This window comes from Glycine soja, chromosome 6, assembly GCF_004193775.1.
Source record: "Glycine soja cultivar W05 chromosome 6, ASM419377v2, whole genome shotgun sequence".
Classification (NCBI taxonomy): domain Eukaryota; kingdom Viridiplantae; phylum Streptophyta; class Magnoliopsida; order Fabales; family Fabaceae; genus Glycine; species Glycine soja.
The window spans coordinates 9,084,554-9,112,363 of record NC_041007.1 but is presented as its reverse complement, the minus strand read 5'-3'; the positions used below and the strand labels follow the sequence as shown (position 1 = coordinate 9,112,363).

The window sequence follows — 27,810 nt, the reverse complement described above, 5'->3', positions numbered from 1 at the left end:
GTGTACGTACAATATTGTTGTGACATAACCGTTAGTTACATTCACAATGTTAGTTATTGACATTTAATGTGATACATTCTTTAAACAAAAGATCAAAAGTTGACAATTTTTAAAAAATTGAGTCTAAAAATGAACTTTAAGATATACTAAAATTATTTATATATATAACAAGTAAATTCAAATAATATTTGTTCAACCTGGCAGTTTAACTAGTTGAGTCTAAATCGAGAGTTGGATGGTTTTTTGTTCGGCCCGAATTTAACAATCACTAGTTTATTGCCAAGAGACTTCGAGGGTATAATTCTATCCAATGTGTGTTATAAAGTGCACCTTGCCACCACAGTTTCATTAGTTAAAAACAGAGAATGCAGAACAAGAACTAATAGTATGCTAGTGCTAGCCAGTAGCTGTCCCAGAAAAGTATAAACCTTTTATATGCACATGCATTGCATGTGAACAACCGTTAAAAGAAAGAAAAAAGGAAAATAAAAACAGAACACTGGAGAGCGAAGAAAATTACAGTTTTGTTTTTATAATTAGCCTTCTCTTGACTTCTTCTTGCCTTGCACGTAATACAGCATCTCCACTTGTTAATTTGCTAGCTGGCTGGCTAGTTGCTTCCCATTCAGCATGCAACATCAACAGCAACCACAGGTCAGCAGTCAAAAGCTTAAAACATGCAACTAAGGCAACTAGGTCGCGCGTCTCATCCATATATTATTGCTCTTTTTAGACTTAATGAAGAAACAAGAAGAGGGAAAGGTAATTTTGGACTGTACATAGTTGCTACTATTCATCACTATAAATTAATAAGTCACCATCATTTTGTTAATGCTTTCTAATTCACTAGACATTAGTTCACGCCAAAGGAAAATGGTAATTGACTATTTAAATGCTCTTCTTTCTTTTCAAGCTTCTGTCTTAATTAGAAAAGAAGCTTATATTTATCAAAACTTTGGACAAAACACAACATCAATCGCTAACTACATGCAAATAGCTGTGACTAGTTAAGCCAACGACTTGCATCAGTCGTCGTTAATTTATTCTCTCACTGATTGGACTTAAGTCTCATTTTAGCTAGTCATGGAAGTTTGAAACATAGACTTGTTTCGGGTTCTACTAGGTGGGAACAATTGTTTAAGATTCTGGATATACCTCTTTAGAGTGGGAGCTCTATGTCGGACGCTTGAATCATAGGTGTGACAAAATGCTATGACACCTAAAAGAAAAGTTTCAGATTCTGTCCATTGTTTTTTATTGATGAGATTTTGTTCTATATGTTGAAGTTTATAAAACTGATACAACATATTTTTTTAACATATTTTTGTGTTTTCTTTCTCACAAGTATTTTTTTAAAAACAATTATATTTGAAGTACGATTGAATACTAACTAAATATATACAAACACTTTTTTCAACAGAAATTAGAATATTTGATTTGCGGTATTGTGAGAAATTAATCAGTTTCCCTAAACCTAACACTTAATATGTATCTTTGTGCTTTTGTAAACATAATACTCTCGATCTGACTTGGATATTTAAATATCTAAATTTTAAGTGCCCTGAGAATTGAATACGCATAGCAATGACTACCAATGAAAGTGAAGATAAATATTGCATGTGAACGACTGAGAGTACGGACTCATGTCCTCCCAACTCCTATTTCATCCATGTCAGAAAAACATTTTTTTTTATGATCAATTAATCTTTTCTTTTAAATATTTACTGGTATTTTAGTCTTTACAATATAGATAAATGTTTATTTTTATATAACTAAAATTTATAATAAATAAACAAACATTTTTCATATATCAACTTAATTATAATTGAATTTTTTAAGAATACATTTTTAATTATTTAAATTATATTTTAAATTTACAGTAAATGATTTATTTTGTGATTGTGAAACAAGATTATTTTAATTATTGATATATTTTAAATATTAAAATTTAAAAATAAAGATAAAAAATTAGATTGAAAGAGATGAACAATAAAGAAAATCAAATTAAAAAATAAAAATTAAATTAAATGCTGAATATATAAAATTAAGATTTGGCCAGTGACTAAAAAAGACAAACATTAACAACTTCTAGAAATTATTTTATTTTAAAAACCTCTTTAAAATACTAAAAATATCTCTTACAAATGCTCTCATGAATGAGTATATTGTTGCTAAATTAGTAAATCTATAGATAGTATAAATAAGAACAATCTCCGATCGTTTTAGTAGCATAAATACTAGTGAATCATAATTATATTTGGAATTGTCAACAATGATGTTGATAAAAAAAAAAAAAAGATATCTTCCACCCTCACAAACAGTAAAAGGTATAGCCAATTACTACTATATTTAGAATAGAAAAATTCTATTGTTACCATTTTTTACTATTAGTTTTATAAATAAATGAGATTCTTTTTTGTTCTCCACACAAATTAAATCTTAATAAAGATTTGAATATTGATTTGTCAAGAGATTAAAAATTTCACTATACCCAATTCCTATTATTGATAAATATAAGATTGAAAGAAAAGAGAAAAATATATAAGAAGTTAAGTGATGATGTGATGAAAAGAAATATATATATATATATATATATATATATATATATATATATATATATTTGTAAAATGTGCTATAAAAAATGTATCTAAAATTAATATAATTATTTAAAATAATATTACGTATACATGCTTACTCGAACAGCACTCTCACATACTAAGTGTAATTAGATCTGCATAAATTATAATTAAGTACAATAAGTCTTATCGTATGATACTATAGTTTAATAAATTGAGTGTGGTTTGAAGTCTTCAAGGCATCTACGCAAATTTTACACATTATATAATATATGATTTTATGCATACTGACTCACAAACCATTTAAAAACGGGCAATCGCTAGGAATTTTTGAGGAAGAATCACCTACTCTTAAATAGCTAATTTTTTAAGTAATAAAAAAGAAGAAGTAAAAATGTACTACTTCTTGTGCATCAAAATCACAAAACATTTTAAATAACTTTTAAATGTAGCCATCGAGAAAGGCAAAGAGATATGAATTGAGAGATTTAATTTTTAAAAGTCTATCGTGTGTGATAAGAGCTAAAGCATGATGATCAACCACCCAAAATTAACAAGGCGATAATTAAAAGCTTATTATCTTCTCATGAAACATAACAAATAGTTTCTTTCTTTCTTGATGATTTTTTTTTTAATTTAAAAGCAATGACAGTGCCTATTGTCGCAATCTGATACTCCCCTTTCATAACGTGGAAACCAAAAGTATGAAATTAACATATATACATAAACTATTGCAGATTTTTAGGCAACGGGAAGTACATTAATATTCACAAATTCATTCCTTTGGAAATCTGAGTTAGATATCAGATGAGGTAATTGGCAGGTGCTGTGTCTCCGTTTTCTTTGTAGTAGGTGATGGTGGCGTGGGGTCTGAATAGTCTTTGCCTTTGCCTTTGCCTTTGCCTTTGCCCCACACCACAGAGTACAGACCCAGTGCGATAATGATGGCTCCAATGATACTGAAATCAATATAATGCAGAAAGACACAGTAAGGGCATTGATAAGGACATGTCATGAATAATTAAACTAAATAATGATCACCATGCAATAATTGTCACCAATTAATCAAACTGACGAGAAACTAACGAAGAGGAAGAATTCAGAATAATGTGAATTAATCATTAAGATATATACCTGCCCAGGTGAAGCTGCTCGGCAAAAATGAAGGAGCCTAAAGCAGAAGTTATGATCATGCAAAGGGGATTAAAGGCTGTGAAAAATACCGGTCCTTTGCTTTGCAATACCAACCCTTGCACATAATACGTAATTCCAGAGGTTACTACTCCCTGTAATTTTAAAACTGATCATTGTGAAGAATAAACTTGCAATAATATACTATAATAATGTATTTTCTTTCCAATTTATTTATTTTTATGTTATCGACGCAAATATTTTTATACAATCAATTTAGTTTGACAAAACTAGCTTATAAACTATTTTTTCTCTTAAAAAAAAGCTTATAAACTAAGTGAAACTTATAAGCTAGAAGGGCTGACTGAAAAGTGATTATAAGCTGATCGAAGTTATTTTTTAAATTAATTATTATAAAAGTGAATGATCTTTTTTATATATGAATAGATAGATAATCTATGAATAGTTGAGAATACATTTAAAAAAAACATTTCCAATCTTTATACTAAGTCATCAAAGTCTTTATACTTTAATAACCTTGAATTTGGTACTTAAACTTTGAAAACATGTTAATTTAGTTCAATTTTTTTTCAAGAACTCATCATGTTTTTTTAAGTCAGAAAAAACTAAATAAATTCACATTTTTTTAAGGTGAAGGACCAAATCTATCGATTTGAAACTCTAAAGACTTCAACCATGTCTGACTGAAAATAGAGTCAAAAACTCTTTTTTTTTCCAAAAAAAGAAATAATACAATCAACACATTTTAATTAAATTATTTTCTTCATTATCGTTGACCTATTGCCTTTTTAGACTATTATTTAATTATATATTATTATATATGTCATTACTATTAAAAGTTTAACTTTAATGACAAACTTCTACAAAAATAAAAAAAAAAAAAATTTACGACAAACATTTTATACTAATAAATTAGATTACAATCTCTTCAAATAACTTAACCTTTAATTTAGTTTCTTTTGAAGAATAGCACATGTCATATTAGATGCTAACTTTAAATTTATTTTAATTGATTGATTTTTTTTTTATAAACTTAAAATTTATCTTCTAATGTACTATTTTTATAATTAAGATATTTTCTTTTTTTAAATTTTGTCTAAATTTAAAAATACTTATGTGGCATACGAGGTGTTATTAGTTACTATTTTCTTTGAAAATTGCTATTTCCTCTCCTATTTATTACTTATGCACTCCCGTTCCTATTCCCCCCCCCCCCCCCCCCCCCCCCCAAACTACCCAAACAAATACACTTCACCTTGCCTCTCTCGTCATGTTACCCTCTTCCATAAAATACATTTCACTCTTACAACAAGGATTTTAGAAAAAATTATCCAACCATGATATTTTCACCCTTCATTCTCTGAAAAGCATAAAATTTATACATGCAATAAAATTAAAAACCACTCGTGGATAGAAGGCTTGGGATTGTCTATATGCTTCTCAGTATGGTTAAATTCGTTTTGGCTGATAAAAAAAAAATCCGTTTTGGGCATTGTTGAGGCATACAAATAGGAGGACATTTTATATCTGTTAATTGGAGAATGGAGAGTGTATTCCTAAATAATTTTGGGTGGGGTTTCTGTGAATGGTAATATTATATTCTGGGTGGGGTTGCTGTCAAATGCATGAAAACTACAATATTATGCTATGCATTTCTTGTATTGGTTGGCAAAGGGAGTGCAAAAGTAAGAGAAAAGGGAGTATGTTTTTCAGGGTGGGGTTGCTGTCAAATGCATGAAAACTACTCTGCTTTCTGGAAAGAGAAAAGGGAGTATGTTTTATAGGGTAATTAGGGGAAAGAAAAAAAGAAGAGAAAAGGGAGTGTAAAAGTAAAATAAGGGAGTTGAACTAACAATTATGCGGAATATTATAAAGGAGTACTGACCGTGTAGAGAGGACCATAGAGTCTGAAATCCCAACCTAAGGCCCATGGCCCAAGCCCAGATTGATGAGTAGCCACAAGTGTCACCACGCCAGCTTGCAAAGCACCCGATAAGCATACCAATGAAGAGAGTGACAATTCTGCCGGATACCTTTTCAATGTTATCGACTGCAATTCACAATTTAATTTATCCTTAACATATCAAAGTAGAGCAGTGAAAAAAACAAACTAATTAATACATACTTTCACTAAAGAAACTAAAATTAAATTAAGTAAGACACAATATACTACCTGTAAAATGATGAAAGATGACCAAGCGACACAACCCAGGAGAAGAAAGAGTGTCCCTGAGACCCAGTGTTTGAGACCCTGAGGGGAGTGAACCCCATCTTGTTGGTGGGTTGTGTTTGGAGAATAAAAAAGGTTAATTTGAGGGCCTTTATATAGTGTCATCAACAAAGCGCCTCCAAAGGTTACCAAAGTTCCAATCACCTTCGCTAGGCTACGTACCTCCTTCACATTCACACGCTCCAACCTATAGTGGTTTTCTATTTTTCATCAAACACAAGTCATAGGCAATTAAGCAGTAGATTTTTACTTAGGCTATATATATGCTCAATTAAATAAAGTTCAGAGATGAAGACAGAGAGTCACTATATGTTATGTAAGCCGATCACCTTACCTTAGAATTAGGGCTAGCACAAAAGTGACAGAGGGCACGGCATTTACTACAGCAGAGGCAAAGGAAGCCGACGTATATTGCATTCCCAAGAAAGTGAACCCTTGGTCAATCACTGGCCTAAAATATCACATGTGATTATGGGATACACTATCATCAAAATAATTCGACAAGATCGAAAACAATTGTATGCTATTATTCCTTTGTTTAACAGCTTGGTTTCATCGTGCTGCTTATTGAAGTATCTTCAATATTTTAATCATGAATGAATTTCTTTCAATTAAGCTGCTAAAAACAGTTTTACTTAAAATTCAAGTACTAGCAGTAGAGGTGTTACTTTGATCAATTAGTCCGAATCACAACTCAAGTTAACAATTTTTTTAACATAGGTTCTGTAGAACCAATTATCTAGGAGAGGATTAAAGATTTGTTCATTAATTAGTATAATCTTTTTTAAAATACAAAAGTCAAAAGAACAAATGTTAATATAATATTTTTTTAATATTATTCTTTTTGTTCTATTTACCACACCAACATCTTATCTCAGTAGGCTCTCTTTTCTTTTCTTATCTCTCTCTATTATATATTTTACACAAACTACACCAATGCAATTTGTACAAGAATATTATTTAAGGTTACTATTAGCCACTGCATCCTATAGATTTTATCTGCCTAAAGATTCCTAATTATATAGTAATATTTAAGCATAATTATTATATATGGGTATGTAATATAAATTATTTATTTTTTCATTAATAATCGATTTTACTTATTTTACTTTTTAAAATAAATTTCTCGTTTTAAATATAGAGGATCAATACCGATATGTAAAATTTAGATCATTTGTTCTTTTGACTTGTATTTTACATCAATTCATTTTGAAGAGGGATCAACTTAGTTAAACAATAATTTTTTTAGAATTATTTTTAATCCTCGTCATTTATTTTCTTAAAATCTTGAAATTAATCATTCATTATAATTATTAAATTTTAAGAAAATGAATAATAAAGATGAAAAGTAATTCTAAATTAAAGTATTAATCCTTGAGTAAGTTGATCCCTCATATTTTTTAGGAAAAAGGGTTCTTTTATAGTATTCATTTTAAAATCACATAAATAAAAGTACGTTTAGTATACCAACTATTTTGAAAGGTTTAATGTACTAATTATTAAAAGTTGCCCGTATATCAATATCTGTTTATTTTAAATTATGTCCAAATAATAAATATATCTGGATTTAATTACTTCAAGGATAAGCCGACTTTGATGTAGCTTTCGTTCTTCAGATAATTGAGTAAGTAGAACACTACACTATCAATTAAAATTACACGTAAAAGTAACAATTTAATATGCCGACAACTTAAGTACTTAATGTATATTAAATTAATTTATATTTTAAAATGTTGTCAAAATGATGTTATGAGTTTTTTTAGAACAAAAGTCCTATAATTTAAGTAAACACCCAAACATGTTAAGTTATTTAACTTAAAATGACGTCTATATAAAATAGCTCATTCTAAAAAAAGAATAGGGCAAAAAAAAAAAAACAATTTCTAGCGTGTTATATGACTATATAGCGTGTACTGATTGATAGCTGTAGGTTTTAGATCATTACTCCATAAATCCGAGTGCCATTATCTGTAAGAAGACAGGAAGTGTCATCTTCGGCCTAATTTTCCTGTAAAAATTGCAGCGAGAATGTTAATTAAACAAAATAAAACCTTTTAAATTTTTTTATCATGAATTAATATTATCTCCAAAAAATACATGTAAAATTAATAAGATGGTATGCTAGCATTCATGCACCTCTCAAAGATGAATGCAAAAGGAGCGAGGGCCAATGCAGCGAAGGCATTGCGATAGACAATGAACACAAAACGACACATTCCACTGTTGAAACTGGCTACGGTGAAGATGTACCCTCCTGCGAAACCAAACTGCAGTGCCACCGTCAAGAAATATGGCTTTGCCTTGGTGAAGTAATTCTTGCCAAAATTATTAGCACAACATATTTCTTCCATCCTTGTGTACGTACGTGTAACGTGTTTGAGACAATATGAAAAATGTTAACTTCTATTTTCTTAAAAAAACACTTAAGAGATTCTAGCTAGCTCTCTTAATGCATGAAGTGGCCTTACTTATAAACACCAAGAATAATGAATGATTAAGACATAATGCACTAGGGAGAGCAGGGGGATATATATAATTGATAATTAAATATCGGAGTCGTTCCTGTTTTGAATTCTATATACTTTTGGGTCAATCTCAAATAAAAGCTATATTATTATTGATCGAGTAGTGGCAGCTTCAACCAGCTTTGTTTTGTTCCACCTCTGTTGAGTTGCCTGAGTCAGACTACACTTTGGCAGCTGCATGTTTTTTTCACAAGCACGGCACTGCAATAACTTCAACATTTTTCTCCAGCAATTTTCAACATTTATTTTTTCAGAAGAGTTGAGAAATTAAGATTACACTAATAGTATACCAACTATGCTCAAGTAATTCATCTCCTCAATTTTTAATTTTAATAAATATAAGGTATGGAATTTATAGTAAAGTTACATGCGAAGTTAACACGGTTCAACCACATAAAGTACTTAAAAGTTAAAACAGACGAGCTAATGGAGCTAAAAACACCAAATTAAACTTTAATGCTTAACGTCATGTCAAACATCAATTCTCTTCATATAACTAAAGCTAATGGGTGCAAAATAATCGCTAATAATGCCATCTGATCTACATTACATCAATTCTCTTCATTTATGAGATTTTTTAATTTTTGTTAGCACTAGTGAAAAATAGTTTCAATTATTTATATCACACCATGATTTTTTAACCAATAGTTATAAAAAATATATATATATTTGCCATCCTTGACTTAATTGTAGCCAAGTATTTTGCCTTACGTATCATTTTCGGCTTTTTTATCGCTTCATCCCTCGGTTCCCTCCACTCCTCGGAAGCCTTACACGTTTTTATTATAATAAAAATACAGTGCACGCAGATGAGACAACTGACATGGTGGAGGACATGAAGTTATTGAAAGTTTGAAACTTCGTTTATTATGCACCACTAAAATAATACGAGAGAGGTAATTAAGTAAGGTTGTTGATAATGAAAACGTAAACGTAAAGGAAAAAGAGTAAACGTAGAGCCAGAATTTGTACACCTGGCTTTCATCTGAATATTTGATTAATTATATATAGAAATGTAGTTAATTTAATTTTAGTAGTTAAGAGTAAATGAACATAACTTTATGCAATTGTAATTATGTAGTTAATAGTGTAATAATTTTATTAAAATATTTAATGGTGATTAAGTTTGTCTTACAAGTAAATTAATAGTTCCTGTAAACAAAAAAAGTAAATTAATTAATAGTATAATGAGATTATTGATTGTCATTTGTCACACGTGATTAATCATACGAGTAAATATGTTTAACTTTACCTTACAAGTGGTTACTAATAACATATTGTATATAATTTTGTATATATTTAATAGTACTATTATGTGGTTGCCGGTTATTAATATATTCAATATAGTTAACTTTGTTTTTACAAATGATTAATAATGTCATGAGATTATAAAAATACCTGGTATTGATTAACTGTGTCTTAGAAGTGGTTAATATTAATTACATAGATAATATATAAAATTTTATTCATTTACTCTTAATCATGAATTAAAATTAATCATATATACTTCGGTATATAGTTAATCATGTATTTCGGTGGACGTTGGATGGATATTCTTTGGATATACGACAATCATTACTCAATTGTAATAGAAATGACAAATAGTATGAAATAAAAATTCGTATCAGTGTATAATTGGTTGCACTCATGATCAACTTTTGTAGGATAAGATCAAGTGAAGAAAGATAAAATATCCCACACATCGCAAGGAGTTGCGGTTGGCTTGAGTTTAGGGCTCAGGTTAGTGATATAATATTATGTTATGAGAGAAAAAATATTAGGTAAAACTAGATCATCACCTGGTTCATATTCCTAAACAATAAATCCCAAAGCACATAATCAAGGATTTCCTTTGATCATTTTTATAAGAAGCAAAAGTTGAAATCTATTTTATATGACAATCATGTTGGTAATCAGGTGAGTGCTTGATAATTACTATGTATATTTGGTTTTTTTTATCTAAATCTCATAGCAATTATTTCATTTTTTTCTTTTAATGCTTAATTTGGTCCCAATAAAGTAGTATTCATTGTCTTTTGAGGTTTTTAGTAAATGAAGTTAATTTTAGTGAATTCCTTAGTTTTGCAGAATTTTGGTAAATCAATAATGAAATTGGAAAATTTTAAAGTTGAAGTAGTTCGGTTAGCAAATTGGGAGTTGCTTAGCACAAGCATGAACAACAAGGAAGGTCACAGGGCAAGCATTTAAAGGCTACTCGGGTAGATCTGAAACTTGGTGCGCGCTTAGCATGAATTGAGTGTTCAACGAATTATTTTCATTGTCATAAATTTAGGCTCAGCGCGCAATCACTTGAACAAGTGCTGCTTTCATATGAGCACTTAGCTCGAAAGCTGGGCTAAGCCTGCAACCACTTAAACTAGTGCAACTTTTGTATGCGCGAGCAAGTGCGTCCTAAGCGCACATGTCTTTATGGATAAACGACAGTGCAACGCTCTTGGACCTATTTAAGAACTTTTTCATTTGAGACAAAGGGGGGATCGACCTAGGTTTGGTGTGCAGCGACTAAACCTCCCGTCTATCTCCATCTTCCATTTCCTCCATTTCCCTTCATTTTCTCCCTTCCATTTATAATTTTGAGGCCTCTCATAACAATGAGAGGCTACTTTATCCTTTGTTGGGGAATTGATGTATTAAGTTTACTCTTATGTAGTTAATCTTCATATTTATTCAATGTTTATTCATGTGTTATTATTTCTTTTCATTTTGATTGCATGTTTTATGGTTTGATTATCTTAGCTTTAATTCCTTGTTTTTATTGTCATTGGAAAATGCTTCAAAACTAAGTTTTGAATAGAACATCTAATGAATGTTGTCTCATCTAAGAATGGAGGGATGTTTGTTAATATCATTAGTGATCAATCATATGAACATGTTTCATAGTTAAACTGTCATTGAAAAATGTTTTTTAACTAAGATTTAAAAGTAGTATCTAATGGGTGTAATGTCTAGCTAGGGATGGAATAATATTTGTGTCTTGATAAACCTTTGTTCTTGAATCCAAGTGGTTTAGCTTGACCTGTTAAGGGATTAGGAGTTGAGTTAAACAACTTAGGCTCTCTCACATGAGAAATCATGATTAAAGTATTATAGTAGGTTAAGATAGCATTAGAGTGAACATTATATAAAGAAAACATTTATAACTATTGAGATTGTTAGCTTAGTATATATAGCCAAATCCCCAACACTTTGTTTATTTTTACATTTAGTTCCTTTTGTCCACTAAGTGTTTGTGTTTTTGCTCTCCTTTTGTTTATTCTATTTTTAATCATCTTATATAAAAACCCAAATTATCCTTTGCTTAGTTGAATTTGCACAAATAGTTTGATACAAATAAGTATTTGTGGATACCATACTCAAATTTTTCATTTTATAATATTTGTACTATACTTTGTTATGTTTGCCAAGGATTCAACCGTTCTCACATCACCAATTAGTCTAATGTGATATCCATGCATAATTTTTTTATAAACATCTTTTTAGTTCTTTATTTTTTTTACAAAATTCATTTTTAATTTCTCAACAATTTTTTTTCTTAATTTCTTATCTTTTCACAAAATCCATTTTTAGTCACTAATATTTCTATGAAAATCCTCTATAACATGATCAATAGTTATGAATTGACTTGTACATATTGCATTGACGAAAATTGTAGAAGAATGATAGTAGAGGGTTTAAACCCGGTGTCCCTGTCCATTCTTATAATCCATTTTCTATCACTAATAACTAAAAATCTTAAAAGCCTAAATTCTTATGTATTTGCCTCAATCGCCACCACTATGTCAATCCTAGTGGGTTTTATAGTTTTCTAAATTTAATTAGTCTTTTGTAATCAATTTTTTTTATTAACTCATCATTCAAATAGTAATTAATTGTAAAAATTAGGTATTACCCTAATCTCAATGGAAACAATACGTAATTATCAAATTATTACTTATATATATGAATTTGGGTGACATCAATTCTGGTAGTGGTTAGTCACACTTAACATGCATCAAGATCACAAAACATTTCAAATTAATTATAAATAACTTTAAATCTAGCTACACGGGAAGGCAAAGAGATATCAATAGATTTAATAATTATTAAAAGCTTATCGTTTGATAAGAGCTAAAGGATGATCAACCACCCAAGACAAGGCGATTAAAAGCTTATGATCACATATAGAGCGTTAGATATATTTTGTTTCTGGATGATATATTAAAGCAATGCCAATATGACACTGCCTCTTGTCTCAATCTGATACTTTCCCTTCCCAACGTGGAGACCGAAAACAAGAAATTAACATCCATAACTATTGCAGATTTATGAGGCAGCAGAAGCAGAAATGCACCATGCATAAATTCCTTTGGAAATCTGTGTTAGATATCAGATGAGGAAATTGGAAGCTGTTGTGTCTCTGTGTGCTTTGTTGTAGGTGATGATGGCGCCGTGGGGTTTGAATAGTCTTTGCCTTTGCCCCACACCACAGAGTACTGACCCAATGCGATAATGACAGCTCCAATGATACTGAATATAGAAAGACAGAGCAATGGCATTATTTAGAAAATTGATATGGACACGTAATATCAATAATTAAAATTAAATAATAATCACCATGCTATAATTGTGACTAGTCAAGCTCTTATACGGGTAATCAAATTAAACTTTTAATTGTGACGAGAAATCAAAGAAGAGGAAGAATTAAGAATAATGTGAATTAATCAAGCAGTGAGTAATTGGTGAAGCTGCTCTGCAAAAAGGAAGGAGCCTAAAGCAGCTAAAGCAGAAGTTATGACCATGCAAAGGGGATTAAAGGCAGTTAAAAATACTGGGCCTCTTGTTTGCAATACCAATCCTTGTGCATAATATGTAATTTCAGAGGTAACTATTCCCTGTAATTATGAAGAGAACACTTGAAATTTAAGTGAAAAATCAATAGGATACATCCAAATTATATTATACTGTTACTAAAAATGTAAAAGGTTTAATAATTGAATTGAATTGATTGTTTTTTGGGTAAAGTGCATTTGATTTGGGCTTAAAGGCAATTGTGAATAGTGCTGAAATGGGCCGACCCATGCATTACTTTTGCGGTAAACAATTTCTCTGTTTTACTTACAATACTTGCCCTGTAACCTTTTGCACTCGATCAGTAGTCAGTATATAGGGTAGGACGTAGGACTCTAAGAGAAAGCAAATTTATTATGTGTACAGACTTAATTCACCTTATGTGTGTTAACTTGCTTTGAAAATCTGAGATTGAAGATTAAACAAAATTATATTTTTGGGTCCAGGAAACAAAAATTATTGTGTAGGAGTACTGACCGTGTAGAGAGGGCCATGGAGCCTGAAGTCCCAACCTAAGGCCCATGCAACAAGCCCAGAATGACGAGTGGCCACAATTGCCACCACGCTGGCTTGCAAAGCACCCGATAAGCATACCAATGAAGACAGTCACAATTCTGCCGGATACCTTTTCAATGTTATCGACTTCAATTCACAATTTAATTTACCCTTCACATATAATTATCTATGTCAAAATAGAACAATCAAGAAATTAAAGCATAATTAATTGAGTTAAGTCATTATGCACAGATGATATATAAAATTATTTTATATTATTAACTGATCATAAATTATAATTGATATAACTTTTATGATGATTATTATAAAATTAAATAATAAATATTTTTTTAGTTATTTTATTTTTTTTCTTTTCATCCTTATAAATTTATTTTTTTGTTTTTAATTATTGAAATTATATTTGTTTTGGTCCTTATAACGTTTTAGATAACATTTTTATATTGTTTAAAGTGTTTTAAGGACTAAACACAAAACAAACATAATTTTATAAGGAAAAAAGTAAAAAATATTAAATTACAAAAGGAAAAGAATATTTAAACCTAAAATTAACTATTACCTGTAAAATGAAGAAAGATGACCAAGCGACACAACCGAGGAGGAGAAAGACAGTCCCTGAGAGCCTCATCAGGAGAGTGGCTTCCATCTTGGTGGTGGGTTGTGACAGGAGAGAAAAATAGCTTAATTTGAGGACCTTTGTAAATGTCATTAACAAAGCACCTGAAAAGGTTACCAACGTCCCAATCACCTTTGCTAGGCTCCGCACCTCTTTTACATTCACACGCTCTAACCTGATGATCCATTACATTACATGCAAGTGCAAGTGGTTACAGAATTTTGCATTAAAATTTGTATCCTATAGTAAAATTGTCACTTTATCTTGTGTAAACCTTAGTAGCTTAATTACCTTAGAATTACGGCTAGCACAAAAGTGACAGGAGGCACGGCATTCATTATGGCAGAGGCAAATGAAGCCGACGTATATTGCATGCCCAAGAAAGTGAACCCTTGGCCTGAAATATCAAATGTGATGGGATTCAAGTTAGTCCAGTTGGGAATTAAGAATTTTTTTAATTTAGTCTAATATAATATATTAGAAATTCCAATTCAAACGAAATAATACTCGACTTCTTTTGTCTTTTAATTTAAAACAAAATTTCTTCATATAATCATACTCATATCAATTACGACATAATAATTAAATATATATTACACCTACATAAAATCATTAATTGTTATATTCCAGCATATTATATATCAATATAATATTTTGTGTATTAATATTCTAATTTTGAATTAGTTGTTAAATACTAATTTGAGATATTAAATTTCATTCCAGCTCTTTATTTTCCATAATCAAATTTCTTATTATTTACTTAACAAGTAATTATCCAAATAAAAACGCATTCCTTTTATTAGTCGTTTAATAATGAGATTTATATTTCGTGATTAAGTTATAAGAATATTAACTGTTATACAATCTAATTGGTTCATATTACAAATTTTATAATTATTTATGTAATATAAATTAGGAATAAAGACAAAAAAAACTCAAACCAAACAAATTCTTATAATTTTAAGGATCCATGTGCATGATTGGTTAGTCTTTGGTATCTCAATTTTAATTAAGTTATATATTAAGCATATATAGAGAATAAAGTTATTTCTGCATGCTTTACCCATGCTTGGCATGTATGAACTTATAACTTGTTAAAACTCTACCTTTTTTTTTTTTAGGAGAGCTAGTGTTTCTACCTGGTATGTAATATCCTAAAATGAATAATCAATACTTTTATCCTTAATTGGTAGAAAAATGTTAAATAGTCTACCTAGTCAGAAATTTTACAACGTACGTCTTCATTTCAAACTTGAATATTTTATTTTATATGCATCATTTAAATTATATACTACTTAACTGCTCATATTTTAGTAGTTATAACTTTGAAAGATTATGCTCGTTTATATATAGGTAGAAGAAATGTTACTTAAATAAAAAGCATGTTGTTTAAATTATAGTTTACAAATTATGTTTTAAGTGCACGAGATTTTATGAATTCGACTTTAATAAAATTAAGTAAATTTGGAAGTATTATTTTATATTTAAAAACGATTATTTAAATTAAAAAGTGACAAGTACCTTTATCTACTACAACAACACATTCAATTTAGTGATCAGATAGTTGTACGTGTAAGTGTAAATAGACGCAAAATTTGGACAGCTTAAGTGCATGCATACTTGCATTAATTTATTTTATATAAAAAAATATTATCAAAGTACTGTTGAGAAATTTTTTTTATAAAGAATAATAATTGAAGTAAATAGCCAAACATGCATGTTATTTACTTAAAATGACGTCTATCATGTAAAGTAGGTCAAATATAAAAAGGTGGCAGCGTGTTATATGAGTATTGTCTACTGATAGAGTGATAGCTACATGTTTTTCATCATTACTCCACAAATCCGACTGCCACTATCTGTAAGAAGACAGGAAGTATTATCTTTGGCCTTATTTTCCTGCAAAATTGTAGAGAGTAATGTTAATTAATTTTCATCATGACAACGAACACATAACGATTAATGCAAAAGGAGCGAGGGCCAATGCAGCGATGGCATTGCGATAGACAACGAACACATAACGACTCATTCCATGGTTGAGACTAGCGACGGAGAAGATGTATCCTCCGGCGAAACCAAATTGAAGTCCCACCGTTAACAAATAAGGCTTTGCGCGCCTTAGTAAATTTCTTTCCAAAACCAGCACGACTACATGTTTCTTCCATGTTTGTGTGTTTGATTGCTATTTGCTAATGTTTGAAAATGCTTTGATGAGATGCTCCCAAGTGTACGAAGTGGTCTTACTTATAAACACCAAGAGTAATGATTAAGACAAATTGCACTAGGGGAGAGCAAGAGGATAAGTATCTGAGTCCCAGTTTAAAGTTCTACTTTTGGTTAATCTCAAAGAGAAAAACTATTTTATTATTGTTTAGTGGGAGTGTCCGCAAGTTGCCGTGAGTCAGAACACACTTTGGCTGCTGCAAGTTTTTTTCACAAACCCACTGCAATTAACTTTATATTACGTTGTCTCTAAGTTGAACATTTTTTTCTTGCAATCTCAACATTTAATTTCTATTTCCAGAAGAGTAGGGAAAGACTACATTTAATAATAGTATAGTATTTTTATTTTTACAAGGGCACAATTAACCAGGTTTGAACTTGAATCTTGTGTTAATTATTCAAATCTCCCAACACTAGTGAATGTATTAACCGTGTAGTTACTGCTTGGAATTCATCTCTTTAGTTAATTAATAACAGTTTTTTTAAAAGGGTAGATTAATTTTGTTGTAAAATCAAATTACAGCATAACAAACTTACATTCGAAAAACTCAGATAAACATCTGAAAGTACCTAAAATTAAGGAATCATACCGATCGTTAATTAAAATCAATAAACTTGAACGCTTAATGTCTTGTCAAACATCAACTGCCCATTTAACTAAAGCTAATGGCTGCAAAATCATCCTTAATTTAATGCCATCTGATGTACAATCCATAAATCAGAAACATTATCTATATCTGGAATCGAGCGACAAATATCAAATCTAATGCTTAATATCATGTCAAACACCAACTCCTCATATAAAAAAAGCTAATGGGTGCAACCTAATTAATATTGATGTAATTCAGTTAATAATATACAATGAATTTAATTATAGGGAAAAATCAGAATTTAATTCTCACAAAATATAATTTTAGAAAAATATGATGAGTTTTAAGGGTGAATATATATCGAACCTAGTAATTAGGGTTTTTGTTAATAAAAAAAAAAAGCTAATGGATGGAAAATAATCTCCAATAATACTATCTGTCAAATATAATAATTTTTAGATATAAATTTTATATTTTAAAATACTTTTTAATATAACAATTAAGCTTTGCCGTACACATTATAACAAAGTTACCGTATTACTTCTTTTTCTTGTATTTTGAAGGGGGGAAACGTCAGTGCTATTCTGGAATTAATTAGTAAAAAAAATAGAAAATGGAAATGACAATATTTGTTGAAAAAATAATTCAAAATTTAAAAATATTAATTGAAGTACAGTATACATTAGTGTACGTACAGTATACATTACACCAATTAATAATTTACTCCAATATGTTTGGTCAGTGGAAAGACACTAGACATTCATCATTGAGAAGAGTAGTGATATTTTACAATTACTTTGGAAAGTGAGACATTTAGTTATATATGCTCAAACATTCATTCTCAAGAAGCCATATCCCATCCTAAATACTCCATAAAGGAGTCTATGAATAAAGAATAAACGTGTGTACGTAATCACTTAAAGGAGAATGTCTATTATGAGAGAATATTTTTGAGTTTTAAATCTCCAGTAGGGTATTTGAGGTTAGTAGGGTAATATACAGCCTATTTGAAATAACAAAAACTTTTTTATTGAAACATTTATTAAGAAATCGATTAAGTTTTGTATATTCTATTATTTTTTTCCATTTCATATTTGTGTGTTCTATGAGTAATGCTAGTAGTATATTTTTAACACATTTTTTAACACATCTTTTATTAATTTTTTAAAAAAAAATATTGAAAATTATAAATTTACAAGTGATCAAACTCGTCATTAAATTAATAAAATAAAATGAGACTTAATTTTAAAATTATGTAATTTTTAATAAATTCAATCCATAATCCATTATAAAGAGTAATGCAAGAATGTGGCTAATCCACTGGGTGTGGGGGCAATTGGTCTCATAAAGTAAATATTTTTACTTGAATATATTTGAATACATGGTTTTTTATTCCCGTAAAATAATAGATCTTGTTACAACAAGTTAATTTTTTTAATAAGATAAATATAAATAGTTATAAAAGATAAAAGAGAAGATAAATTGATACTAATTTTGTCTATTTTATTCTTTCAAATTTTTTTGTTTTAATTTTTTTTACCATTTTTAATAAAGCTTATATAATTTTTTATTTGAGAAAATATTGAACTATTTTTTGTTTCTATTGAAAAAAAAAGGATCCGCCAAGTAAGATACCAGTGTATCTAAAAGAGTGTAATAATTATTAGTATTTTTAATTTCTTGTGAGTTCTCATATTTAATTTTTGTTGTATCCAAAATTTTACCAATAATTTTAGACATCATGGTGTGCAACAGCACTGCAACACACCTCAACTGATTGTATTAATTGGATTTTGTTTGTTTCAACGTCATGGTCTAAACAGACTCCAACTATAAAAACAAACGAACAAACTCTTAGTCACTACAAGTTAGTTTAAGTCATTCGATTTATTAAGTTAATCAAATTCAAGAATTAAAACAATAGAGCAATCTATAATGGATAAGGCAAACAACGAATTAGCTGGAATTAAACATAAAAAGGGTTCCATCCATACATTACACCACAATCCTATTATGAATTTAGCTATACTCATGGTTAGAGAGATATGAGCACACTAATCTCAAGGAAGTACACCATAAGAAAAGATATGAGAAATCCTTAATTTACAAAGAAATAAACCATCTGTTATTTCCCAACTGATCCCCTAAGAAAGCCTTTGTCTTCCTCCTTTAAGAGCTCCAAGTGCATAGAGAACAAAAAGAATAAGAGAGTGTATGAGTTGTGCTTCCTTTTTCCTCTCCTATTTATGCACTTTAAAAGATAAAGGGGTGTTGATTTATGCACAAACATACTTAACCAAGCATGGTCATTCTTGAAGTTGCAAATCTAGAACGAATATTAGGCGAAGATCTATTTCCTAAGCACGGTTGTGCTTAATGATGCACGACCATGCTTCTTTCCGACGTAGTGATTTGAGACCCTAAGCACGCGCGGTCTACTTAAGGATGCATGCATGTGCTTTTTTAAGCAAAGATTTGGGACCCTAAGATCAGTCTGCTTAAGGATGCATTGTTGTGCTTCTTTTCGAAGCAATAATCTGAATTCAAAGAATGTCATGGTGTAGGCATGACCTTCAGGATGTCTTCAAAGAAAAAAACTTCAAATAGACATAAATAATAGCTAGTAATGCTCCCAACACATCTTTGATCGTTGGATCAGATAACCAGTAGGCTAAAGATCTAACAAATAAAAATATTATTAAAAATTATAATAAGATACATTAAAACTTATAGTTAAAATAATTAAGTATATTAAGTCACTTTTTTTACAAGAACTTTTATTTTCAATTTCTTAAAAACACATAAACATTCTTCATCTTTCATAAGCTACAATGGACACACGATTATGAATGACAAAAAAAATCCACACTTATAAATATCTTAGATAAAATTTGCTTCAAGTAAAAAAGGGGTATCCATGGAGATGTGTACTGATATTTTATTACTTGTTTGTTAATGGATATCATAATACTTATATACGTGAATATTCGCTACTCATTAATTAATATTAAAATATTTTTATTTTATTTTGATTTATACTTATGTTTTGGAGTATAATTTTATTTAAATTTATATTTTAGGATAGTTTTATTTTAGTTTATATACTTTAAAGAGTAATTTTTAAATAATTTTGTTTGAAGTTCACAGAATCATTTTTTATCTATTCATTTTTTTAATAATCATCCATAAATTTTTTTAATTGTGTAGAATAGTTTAATAATTTTAGTTGTAATTATTATTTTAAAAAAAGTATATTAAAATAAATAAATTATAATAAAAACTTTTTAATTTTTTTTTATTTTTCTTAAATATACACGGATATCTACTTAATGGGTATCGGCACAAGTAGCAAGATGGGTAATGAGTAACTACTAGTACTATGTGTACCATTTGTAATCCTTAACACACATGTGACTATTGTTTGTTGGCCAAGCTTTAAAACATTTTTCAATGAATATATACGTGAGAGAAGTATATTTAAATAAATATTAATTATATAACCACACATAATTATTTAAAATTTTAATCTTTATTGTTTGTGTATAATTTTGCATGATTAAAATTTAAATTTTTTTTATGGGAGGAGCTAATTGTGCAACTGCACACATGAAAAAAAGGAAAGGAGATAAGTTGAGACTTGAGAGAGTTGAGCTGAAAAGTAAAATGTAGGATATAAATAGCAGCGCCTTTGGTTTTGCACCAAGCCCAAACACAGACATATGTGGTCCCTTTTAATGGTCCCTGCCATTCTTTGAAAATGGGATGAAAACCATTTTTGCCTCTCTCTAATTTTCCCTCAACCACACACAGCTTTGGGTTAAAACAGAATCACAATTCTGATATGTCGGGGGACACATGAAATTATAATTTTATTGTATTGTTTAAGCCAAAGAAAAAATTACTCAATGGAATTACTAGTTTGCGCACAAGATTTGAAATGGAATTATAATTTTATTGAGTATTTTGTACGCACTTTGTATACTGCAGTGAGAATGTACATTTCTATTGTAGTATGAAAGTTTCCTACAAAATCTACAATAAGATGTGTTTTGTTATAGTACATGAGGTGCATACAAAATACTCAATGAAATTATTATTTTGCGTACATAATACTCAATAGAATCACATTTTTGTTTTAGGTTTTATACGCAAAATCTTGATTTCATTAAGTATTTTATATACACTTTGTATAGAATAATGAAAATACATTTTTGTTGTAATATGAGAGTTTCATACAAAATCTATAATAAAACATGTTTTCGTTGAAATATAGGAGGTGTGTACAAAATATATAAAATAAACATGTTTTCGCATATAAAATATAAAATGAAACATGTTTCCATTTTTATATTTTGTTCGCACCCTCTATATTACAACAAAAACACATTTCCATTGAAGATTTTATACACGATTATACAATGGAACCATAATTATGTGAGAAGAGCATTTTTGGAAGAAAAAAATAAATTCACCCACCTAAGTAGGGCAATTAGCACTGAGATCAGGACCAATAGCAATTCCCTAATTCTTTAAGTATAACATTCAGCCCATGACCATAAAAATTTAGCCCAAGGTCTAGCTCTTTTACATCATTATTTTGTAGTAATATACTCTTGTTTTATGGCCAACAATTATACAGTCTTCAGTGCACTGCTGAACCATTTTGCCTTAGGCCTTTCTTCTTGTTCCTTTTGTTGTTGAATTTTTTGCTAGTTGCAGCTCTGTTATATGAAGCCCAAAAAAAACATATTTGTACAAGTGTTTTAACTTTATTTGGTTGTAATTAAATCATAAATTTCATTGGTTAGTTAAAAAAAATCAAGTTATTATGAATCTGATAAAATTATTTGATGTTACCACAACTAATGCACCTTCAGGCTTCAGCTCTATTGCAAATTAAGGATATCATTTGGATGGATAGAGTAAGGATTTTAACACCAGATCACACCCTATTGTGCAACGCCATATTATTGAAAAAATTGACTTTCACAACAAGTCAACAATTATTTCAAAAGTCAAGCTCTTCTAAGTATATTGCAATACATGATCGAGTGATAACATGAAAAAATTACAACAGTGTGCATCAAATTAAACAAATCAAATAATTTTGTTTTTTATTTTATTTTTGTCTAACCAAAATATGTCAGACAATTCAGGAAAAAAAAACATTATGAGTTTTCATAATAATCAGCATTATGAGTCAGGTACTATTTCTCATTATTATCTATACGTAAAAGAAGAAAGATAATTAAGTGTGGATATTCAATCAGATTTACCAGTCAGTCAAAGTTGTAACAATTATTGTTCCATTTATGTTTTCATATGCCTTTAATTTTAGTTTGATTTTTTTTTTGTTACTCCCCCTTAAACATGTGTTTGTTGTATAGGGATAAGTATAATATTCAGATTTATCTTGTTTTGAACATTAAGCATGACACTGCATATATAGTGCAGATATCAGACACTAACTTCTATGACTGTGCCACAAATTTAGGTAACGTTACTAATAGATGAGGTGTGCTCCACATTAGTCAAATACAAAGCATTGTTAACTTGGCACAATTCCATTTTTGTGGTGATCACACGTGAGTATTAAAGAGAGAACATTCAAACTAATTCTTACTGTATGCCTTAATCATACATAGGTTACAGAAGTAATGAAATACATTATCTACTCTAACAACAAACAGAACGTAGGTAATTGCTTGTTCAAAACTAATTGCAACATATATATATATATATATATATATATATATAGAGAGAGAGAGAGAGAGAGAGAGAGAGAGAGGAATACTATTGGTAGCTATATGGCCTAATCTCTGGAATAAAGTTGCCTAGACTCAGATTCTTTGTAAACATTGATATTTGACTTGAGGCAATGCATTCCTGGTAGTTCACACGTGACACTTTCACTCTCTCCAAACATTGTGGATGGACCATTGGAATCATTGATTAGTCAATTAAACCTTCACAACATTCAACTCTTTAATTTTCGTCCCCCACTTTGTTGGTCTCCTCTAATTTCTGATTGGTTGATGGTTGTTTTTCTAAATTCCCATAAATAATATCAATTTTGGAATCATCAGTTGCAGTAATTGGCAGTGATTTTGTGTCTTCTGCATTTGCTGATGGTAATTTGGGTTCTGAATAATCCTTGGCTTTGCCCCACACAACCGAGTAAAGCCCCACTGCGATTACAATGCCTCCAATAATACTGCCATGCATCCATTCAAAAAATAAAATTATTTGTCAATTAATACACATAAAGGTCCACCCTCTGAAGTTTCCAGAAAGTTATAAACAAGTAACAAGTTCACCATGTTGTATTATTAGTTTAGTTTAATTGGAGTCATATCATATCTTTTTTTTGTTACTAGGTCACATCATATCCTAGTTATTTCTGTATCCATCATTATTTGTTATATTCGTATTACTGGTGAAAACATTCAACGGACCATTTTTTTCTCGTGAATTAATGCTCATGTTTTAAGTAATAAAATATTTTAAATGTTCTTTAATTAATGTCCTTGTTTTTTACTAGAGGGTCTCTTTAATTAATGTCCTTAATTAATACACTCGTTATAGAGTCTTTTTTATACGAGATGTCAAGTGTAATAAGTTCTTATATGTTTAATTTATACGAAACATGTAGCAAGTATTGTAGAAGGTTTAAAACGTGAGAATTTATTTTTGGCTTGTTTTCATCTGTATTTTGTCATCAAGACATAAATTATTGAAAACAGGGATACAAGAAAAGATTATTGAAAGCATAAATGGACTAGGATAATTAACCGAGAAAATTGAAATAAAAATATACCTTCCGAGATGAAGCAGTTCTCCTAATATAAGGGAGCCCAAAGCAGCAACAATGATCATGCAAAGAGGATTGAAGGCTGTTGCAAATACGGGGCCTCTTAGTTTCATCACCAGCCCTTGAACATAGTATGCAATTCCTGAACTAACTACTCCCTGAAAAAGTTAGGAAATGAGATCAAAGAAATTAAATTGTTGAGAATTTTCTAAATAAAGCAACCCCTAACACTTGTAAATGAAAACATTTTTTTGTTTCATATTTATATTGTGGACCTTATTTTGGGGGGAGTCACAAGACGGGTGATGTGCATGGAGATTGGTTAAGGAACATGGGTGTCCCATCTAAAATCGAAACCGTCCCTATTTTATGAGACAATATCAACATGGTACTCCACTGAAACTATGGTTCTTCGATAGTCATCCACAAAAAAATAGAGGTCTGTAACACTTGTCTTAATTAAATGAAAACACTTTACTGGACCCCCGAAATTTCGACTTAAACTTGTCTTTATTAGATGAAACTTTGTCAAAAACCATGAACCAGTCCCCGAGAAAAAAGCCACTTAAAAATTACATCAATTTTCTGTAGGTCAAATAACTATAGTCTATAAAGAACTTATTGAAGTCACTGTACCAAAAAATAAAAGAGAATTTATTGAAGTCATATCAAACGAATTTCGTGGTGTTTAATTTTTGGTTGAAGATCTGGCTATATTACTTTAATCTCAATGACTTTGTGACAATTCGGTGTCTTTAGTTTATCATTTACAAAATTGTTAATTTAGATTATTTTAATTATTAAATCAAGTGAATAAAAATTTACATTTAATTTATAAATTATCATCTGAAAAGAAAATTCTTAATCAATTTTATATAAAATTCTTAACCTAACATAAAATTCGTGTAAAAAAATTTACTTTATTATTCAACATAAAATAATAATGTGTATGATAAATTTATTAATTTTTTTTAATAATTACTTTAAAAATCAGAACTTATTATTTGATAGTGTAAACAAATTATAATAACATTGTGTAGGAATTAAACTCAAACTTGTAATTTTTTCAGCTCTAAAGTTTAATATTATTTAAAAACAACAATTATTGTGATTTAAGCCAAATCCTTTTATAAACTTATCATTTGATTACCTTAAAGTCACATTTGACATGTGGAAACACCTGTCTAAACATGTTTAGATACAGTTTTTACGTTTTTCAGTTGCGCGCACACAAAAAAAAAATACTCTACTTTATAATAGTCTTTTTTTCTTCTTTTTTACAAACAACAATAAGATTAATTAAACTTGAGACTTGAGACTTCATGTAAGCTATATATCTCAACCCTTACCACTAGGGCAACTCTAATTGGTTACACTTCATAATAATCATGGTATGTTCTAATTGAACAAATTGAAACTGATGGAAAGAATTTATTTTTGGTAATCAAATGTCAAACACGGATGGAAGAAGGTTAACATCACTTGACGTGAAAATTGACTCAAAGGTACTATTTTTCTTGGCTTTATGCTCATAAGTGGTCCGGTCAATTTGATTAAGATTAGTTGACACTTAACGTGATATAAGATCTAAAACCAAAAATGAAGAAAAAACTTTTTTTTCCGCAAAGAAGGAAAAAATAATTAACGTGACACTATAGAGGTATTATTAATTTTGAAGACTTTAGGTATAATAAATTAAGATTAATTGGTATAAAGTACAAACCGTGTAAAAAGGAGCATAGAGCCTATAATCCCAACCAACAGCCCAAGCTCGGGAGTGACGTTCAGCCACAAATGCCACTGCAGACGCTTCCACGGTTCCCGCCAGGCATATCAACGTTGCCAATGATAGCTCCGCTGGGTATCTCTTTACCGTCATAGACTGTCACAAATCCATGTAAGACACAAAGTCACGCACTTGCATCAATTAAATTCTATATTCAAAATCATGCATTCATTGCATATATAGTAGTACAAATCTATTAATCTATAATAGTAACTTTTTTGCTTTTAAAATATTTGAGTTAGTGGAATGGTGGACCTGATTAGGGATAACAAAATGAGTTGTATCAATTGGACTGGTCCAAAATAGTCTAAAGAATTATAAATTTTAAATTATACATAACTGTTTCTTAGCCTAGTTCAATCATTGTTTAATTTATAAAAAAAATGATTATTCTTTTAGTAGTCTGAAGCCAAACTAGTTTTAGCACATTCACTATAATTTACAATTCATATCAGGTTGACCCGCATGAGATTGACTATCAGATCAAATACTAACATGTTTTGTCATCTCTCTATGTGACCCAGTTTATATGTGAATCCCTGATAGTTTAGGAATGAGAAACTCGTATTTAATAGGATATGCAATTTCATTTAATAAGAGAAAGTGTTATAATACCAGCTAGCATTTCTCTATGTATATTACCTGCAAAATGTAGAAAGACGACAAAGCCACACAACCCATTAGTATATAAATAGCACCAGCAGTTTGGTGGCTGTTGTGAGGGGAGGTGCTTCCACTTTCATGATGGGTTGTGCTTTCAGAATGAAAAAGGTCGAATGCAGGACCTTTGTAAATTGCCATTAGCAAAGCACCTCCAAAGGTTACTATGGTTCCAATCACTTTGGCTTGACTCCGAATCTCCGCAAGTCTTAGACGCTCCAACCTATATATGGACTCTCCAAACGTAAATTGCATATTATATTACACCATCACTTATTCGGGAAATTATTCAGCATACACCATGTGTGTGTATATTTTTATATATAGTTGATTATGTATATTTATGAATTAAAGAATTGATTATATACGAAAATGAATAATTAAATAATTAAAGTGATCCAAATTAGTTACCGGACGAAGACTGCAAGCACAAAGGTGATAGAGGGCACAGCGTTCACAATAGTAGATGTGAATGAAGCCGAAGTATACTTCATCCCCAAGTAATTGAAGCTTTGATTAAAAACTGGCCTGGTAAAAATTAGCCATGTGTAAATAACAAAGTTACTATCCAATTAAAACATATTTTTCCTCCAAATGCACATGGGTATAGTGTGTGTGTGTATATATATAGACACGCGCTGCAAGTAAATATGCGTGTGTATTATTCCTCTATATGCATGTTTGCAGATATATATGTTTGTTGTATGTATGTGTGTAAGGTTAATTTTAGATTATTACTCCAGGAATCCAAGGACTATTATCTGTAGAAAGACTGAAAGTGTCATCTTAGGCCTACTTTTCCTGTAAAAAGAAAAAGAAAAATAATGTTAAAATTAAATCACCACCATCGTGAGTGATAAAACGTACGTACACTTTTAGATATAGATCGATGTAGATTGATAGATAGAAATATTAAGATTGGGAATGGAGGTGTAAAAGAGACAAAAATAGTGACATGCACCTTTCAATAAAGAATGCAAAAGGGGCAAGAGCAATGGTGGCCATAGCATTTCGGTAAACAATGAACACAAAACGACTCATGCCATGGTTAAGAACATCCTTGCCGAAGATGTAATTTCCAGCCATGCCAAATTGCAAGCCAATCATTAAGAGGTATGGTTTTGCATTAGTGAAAAATAGGCGTAATCTGCCAATCAGTTTCTTCTTCTCGGCACTCATGGTGTGAGCAGTGGCTGAATAGAAGAGAGAAGAGCGAAAAATAAATGCTATGTAGTTGTTCGTTTTTATGAACACACCTTGAGGCAATAGGTGAGATGGGT

The 27,810-nt window shown here is 29.9% G+C and overlaps 3 protein-coding genes and 1 long non-coding RNA gene across 13 annotated transcripts; 1 reads left to right on the top strand and 3 right to left on the bottom strand.

Annotated features, from left to right (window-relative positions):
- Positions 1-3,138: 3,138 nt before the first annotated feature.
- LOC114415399 (WAT1-related protein At4g08290-like) lies at positions 3,139-8,440 on the bottom strand. The gene is made up of 7 exons (XM_028380070.1): positions 8,095-8,440; positions 7,904-7,966; positions 6,293-6,409; positions 5,902-6,145; positions 5,614-5,778; positions 3,711-3,862; positions 3,139-3,535 (listed from the first exon to the last, which is right to left on the bottom strand). The coding sequence occupies exons 1-7, from the start codon at positions 8,307-8,309 to the stop codon at positions 3,373-3,375; spliced, it is 1,119 nt and encodes a 372-aa protein (XP_028235871.1). The 5' UTR covers positions 8,310-8,440; the 3' UTR covers positions 3,139-3,372.
- A 1,694-nt stretch (positions 8,441-10,134) lies between these two features.
- LOC114414135 lies at positions 10,135-11,202 on the top strand. The gene is made up of 2 exons (XR_003667127.1): positions 10,135-10,400; positions 10,564-11,202. It is a non-coding gene; the product is annotated as an uncharacterized LOC114414135 (long non-coding RNA).
- Positions 11,203-12,561: 1,359 nt separating this feature from the next.
- Positions 12,562-16,667, bottom strand: LOC114415398 (WAT1-related protein At4g08290-like). 10 transcript variants are annotated; one of them, XM_028380063.1, is made up of 6 exons: positions 16,476-16,667; positions 16,189-16,359; positions 14,752-14,857; positions 14,404-14,635; positions 13,809-13,956; positions 12,562-13,010 (listed from the first exon to the last, which is right to left on the bottom strand). In XM_028380063.1, exons 2-6 carry the CDS (start codon positions 16,205-16,207, stop codon positions 12,796-12,798), a joined length of 720 nt encoding a protein of 239 aa, XP_028235864.1. In that variant the 5' UTR covers positions 16,208-16,359; positions 16,476-16,667; the 3' UTR covers positions 12,562-12,795. The 10 variants fall into 10 exon arrangements, 8 of the variants coding, with proteins under 8 accessions (XP_028235864.1, XP_028235862.1, XP_028235866.1 ...); XM_028380061.1 differs by having other exon boundaries at positions 13,809-13,973; positions 16,280-16,359; XM_028380065.1 differs by having other exon boundaries at positions 16,280-16,359.
- A 6,159-nt stretch (positions 16,668-22,826) lies between these two features.
- Positions 22,827-27,788, bottom strand: LOC114415397 (WAT1-related protein At4g08290-like). Its single transcript, XM_028380059.1, has 7 exons — positions 27,492-27,788; positions 27,269-27,331; positions 26,942-27,058; positions 26,513-26,753; positions 25,808-25,966; positions 24,091-24,242; positions 22,827-23,487 (listed from the first exon to the last, which is right to left on the bottom strand). The coding sequence occupies exons 1-7, from the start codon at positions 27,707-27,709 to the stop codon at positions 23,259-23,261; spliced, it is 1,179 nt and encodes a 392-aa protein (XP_028235860.1). The 5' UTR covers positions 27,710-27,788; the 3' UTR covers positions 22,827-23,258.
- Positions 27,789-27,810: the final 22 nt, after the last annotated feature.

What these genes read in the sequence shown, in the direction of transcription:
- LOC114415399 (XM_028380070.1), bottom strand. Translation starts at nt 8,309, where the DNA reads ATGGAAGAAATATGTTGTGCTAATAATTTTGGCAAGAATTACTTCACC. An exon ending in TTTGCATTCATCTTTGAGAG is followed by an intron (nt 7,967 to 8,094) that starts GTGCATGAATGC and finishes CAATTTTTACAG; the next exon opens with GAAAATTAGGCCGAAGATGA. An exon ending in CATCTTTCATCATTTTACAG is followed by an intron (nt 5,779 to 5,901) that starts GTAGTATATTGT and finishes TGTGAATTGCAG; the next exon opens with TCGATAACATTGAAAAGGTA.
- LOC114415398 (XM_028380061.1), bottom strand. An exon ending in GTGCTAGCCGTAATTCTAAG is followed by an intron (nt 14,636 to 14,751) that starts GTAATTAAGCTA and finishes ATGGATCATCAG; the next exon opens with GTTAGAGCGTGTGAATGTAA. An exon ending in CATCTTTCTTCATTTTACAG is followed by an intron (nt 13,974 to 14,403) that starts GTAATAGTTAAT and finishes TGTGAATTGAAG; the next exon opens with TCGATAACATTGAAAAGGTA.
- LOC114415397 (XM_028380059.1), bottom strand. Translation starts at nt 27,709, where the DNA reads ATGAGTGCCGAGAAGAAGAAACTGATTGGCAGATTACGCCTATTTTTC. An exon ending in TTTGCATTCTTTATTGAAAG is followed by an intron (nt 27,332 to 27,491) that starts GTGCATGTCACT and finishes TTCTTTTTACAG; the next exon opens with GAAAAGTAGGCCTAAGATGA. An exon ending in GTGCTTGCAGTCTTCGTCCG is followed by an intron (nt 26,754 to 26,941) that starts GTAACTAATTTG and finishes GTCCATATATAG; the next exon opens with GTTGGAGCGTCTAAGACTTG.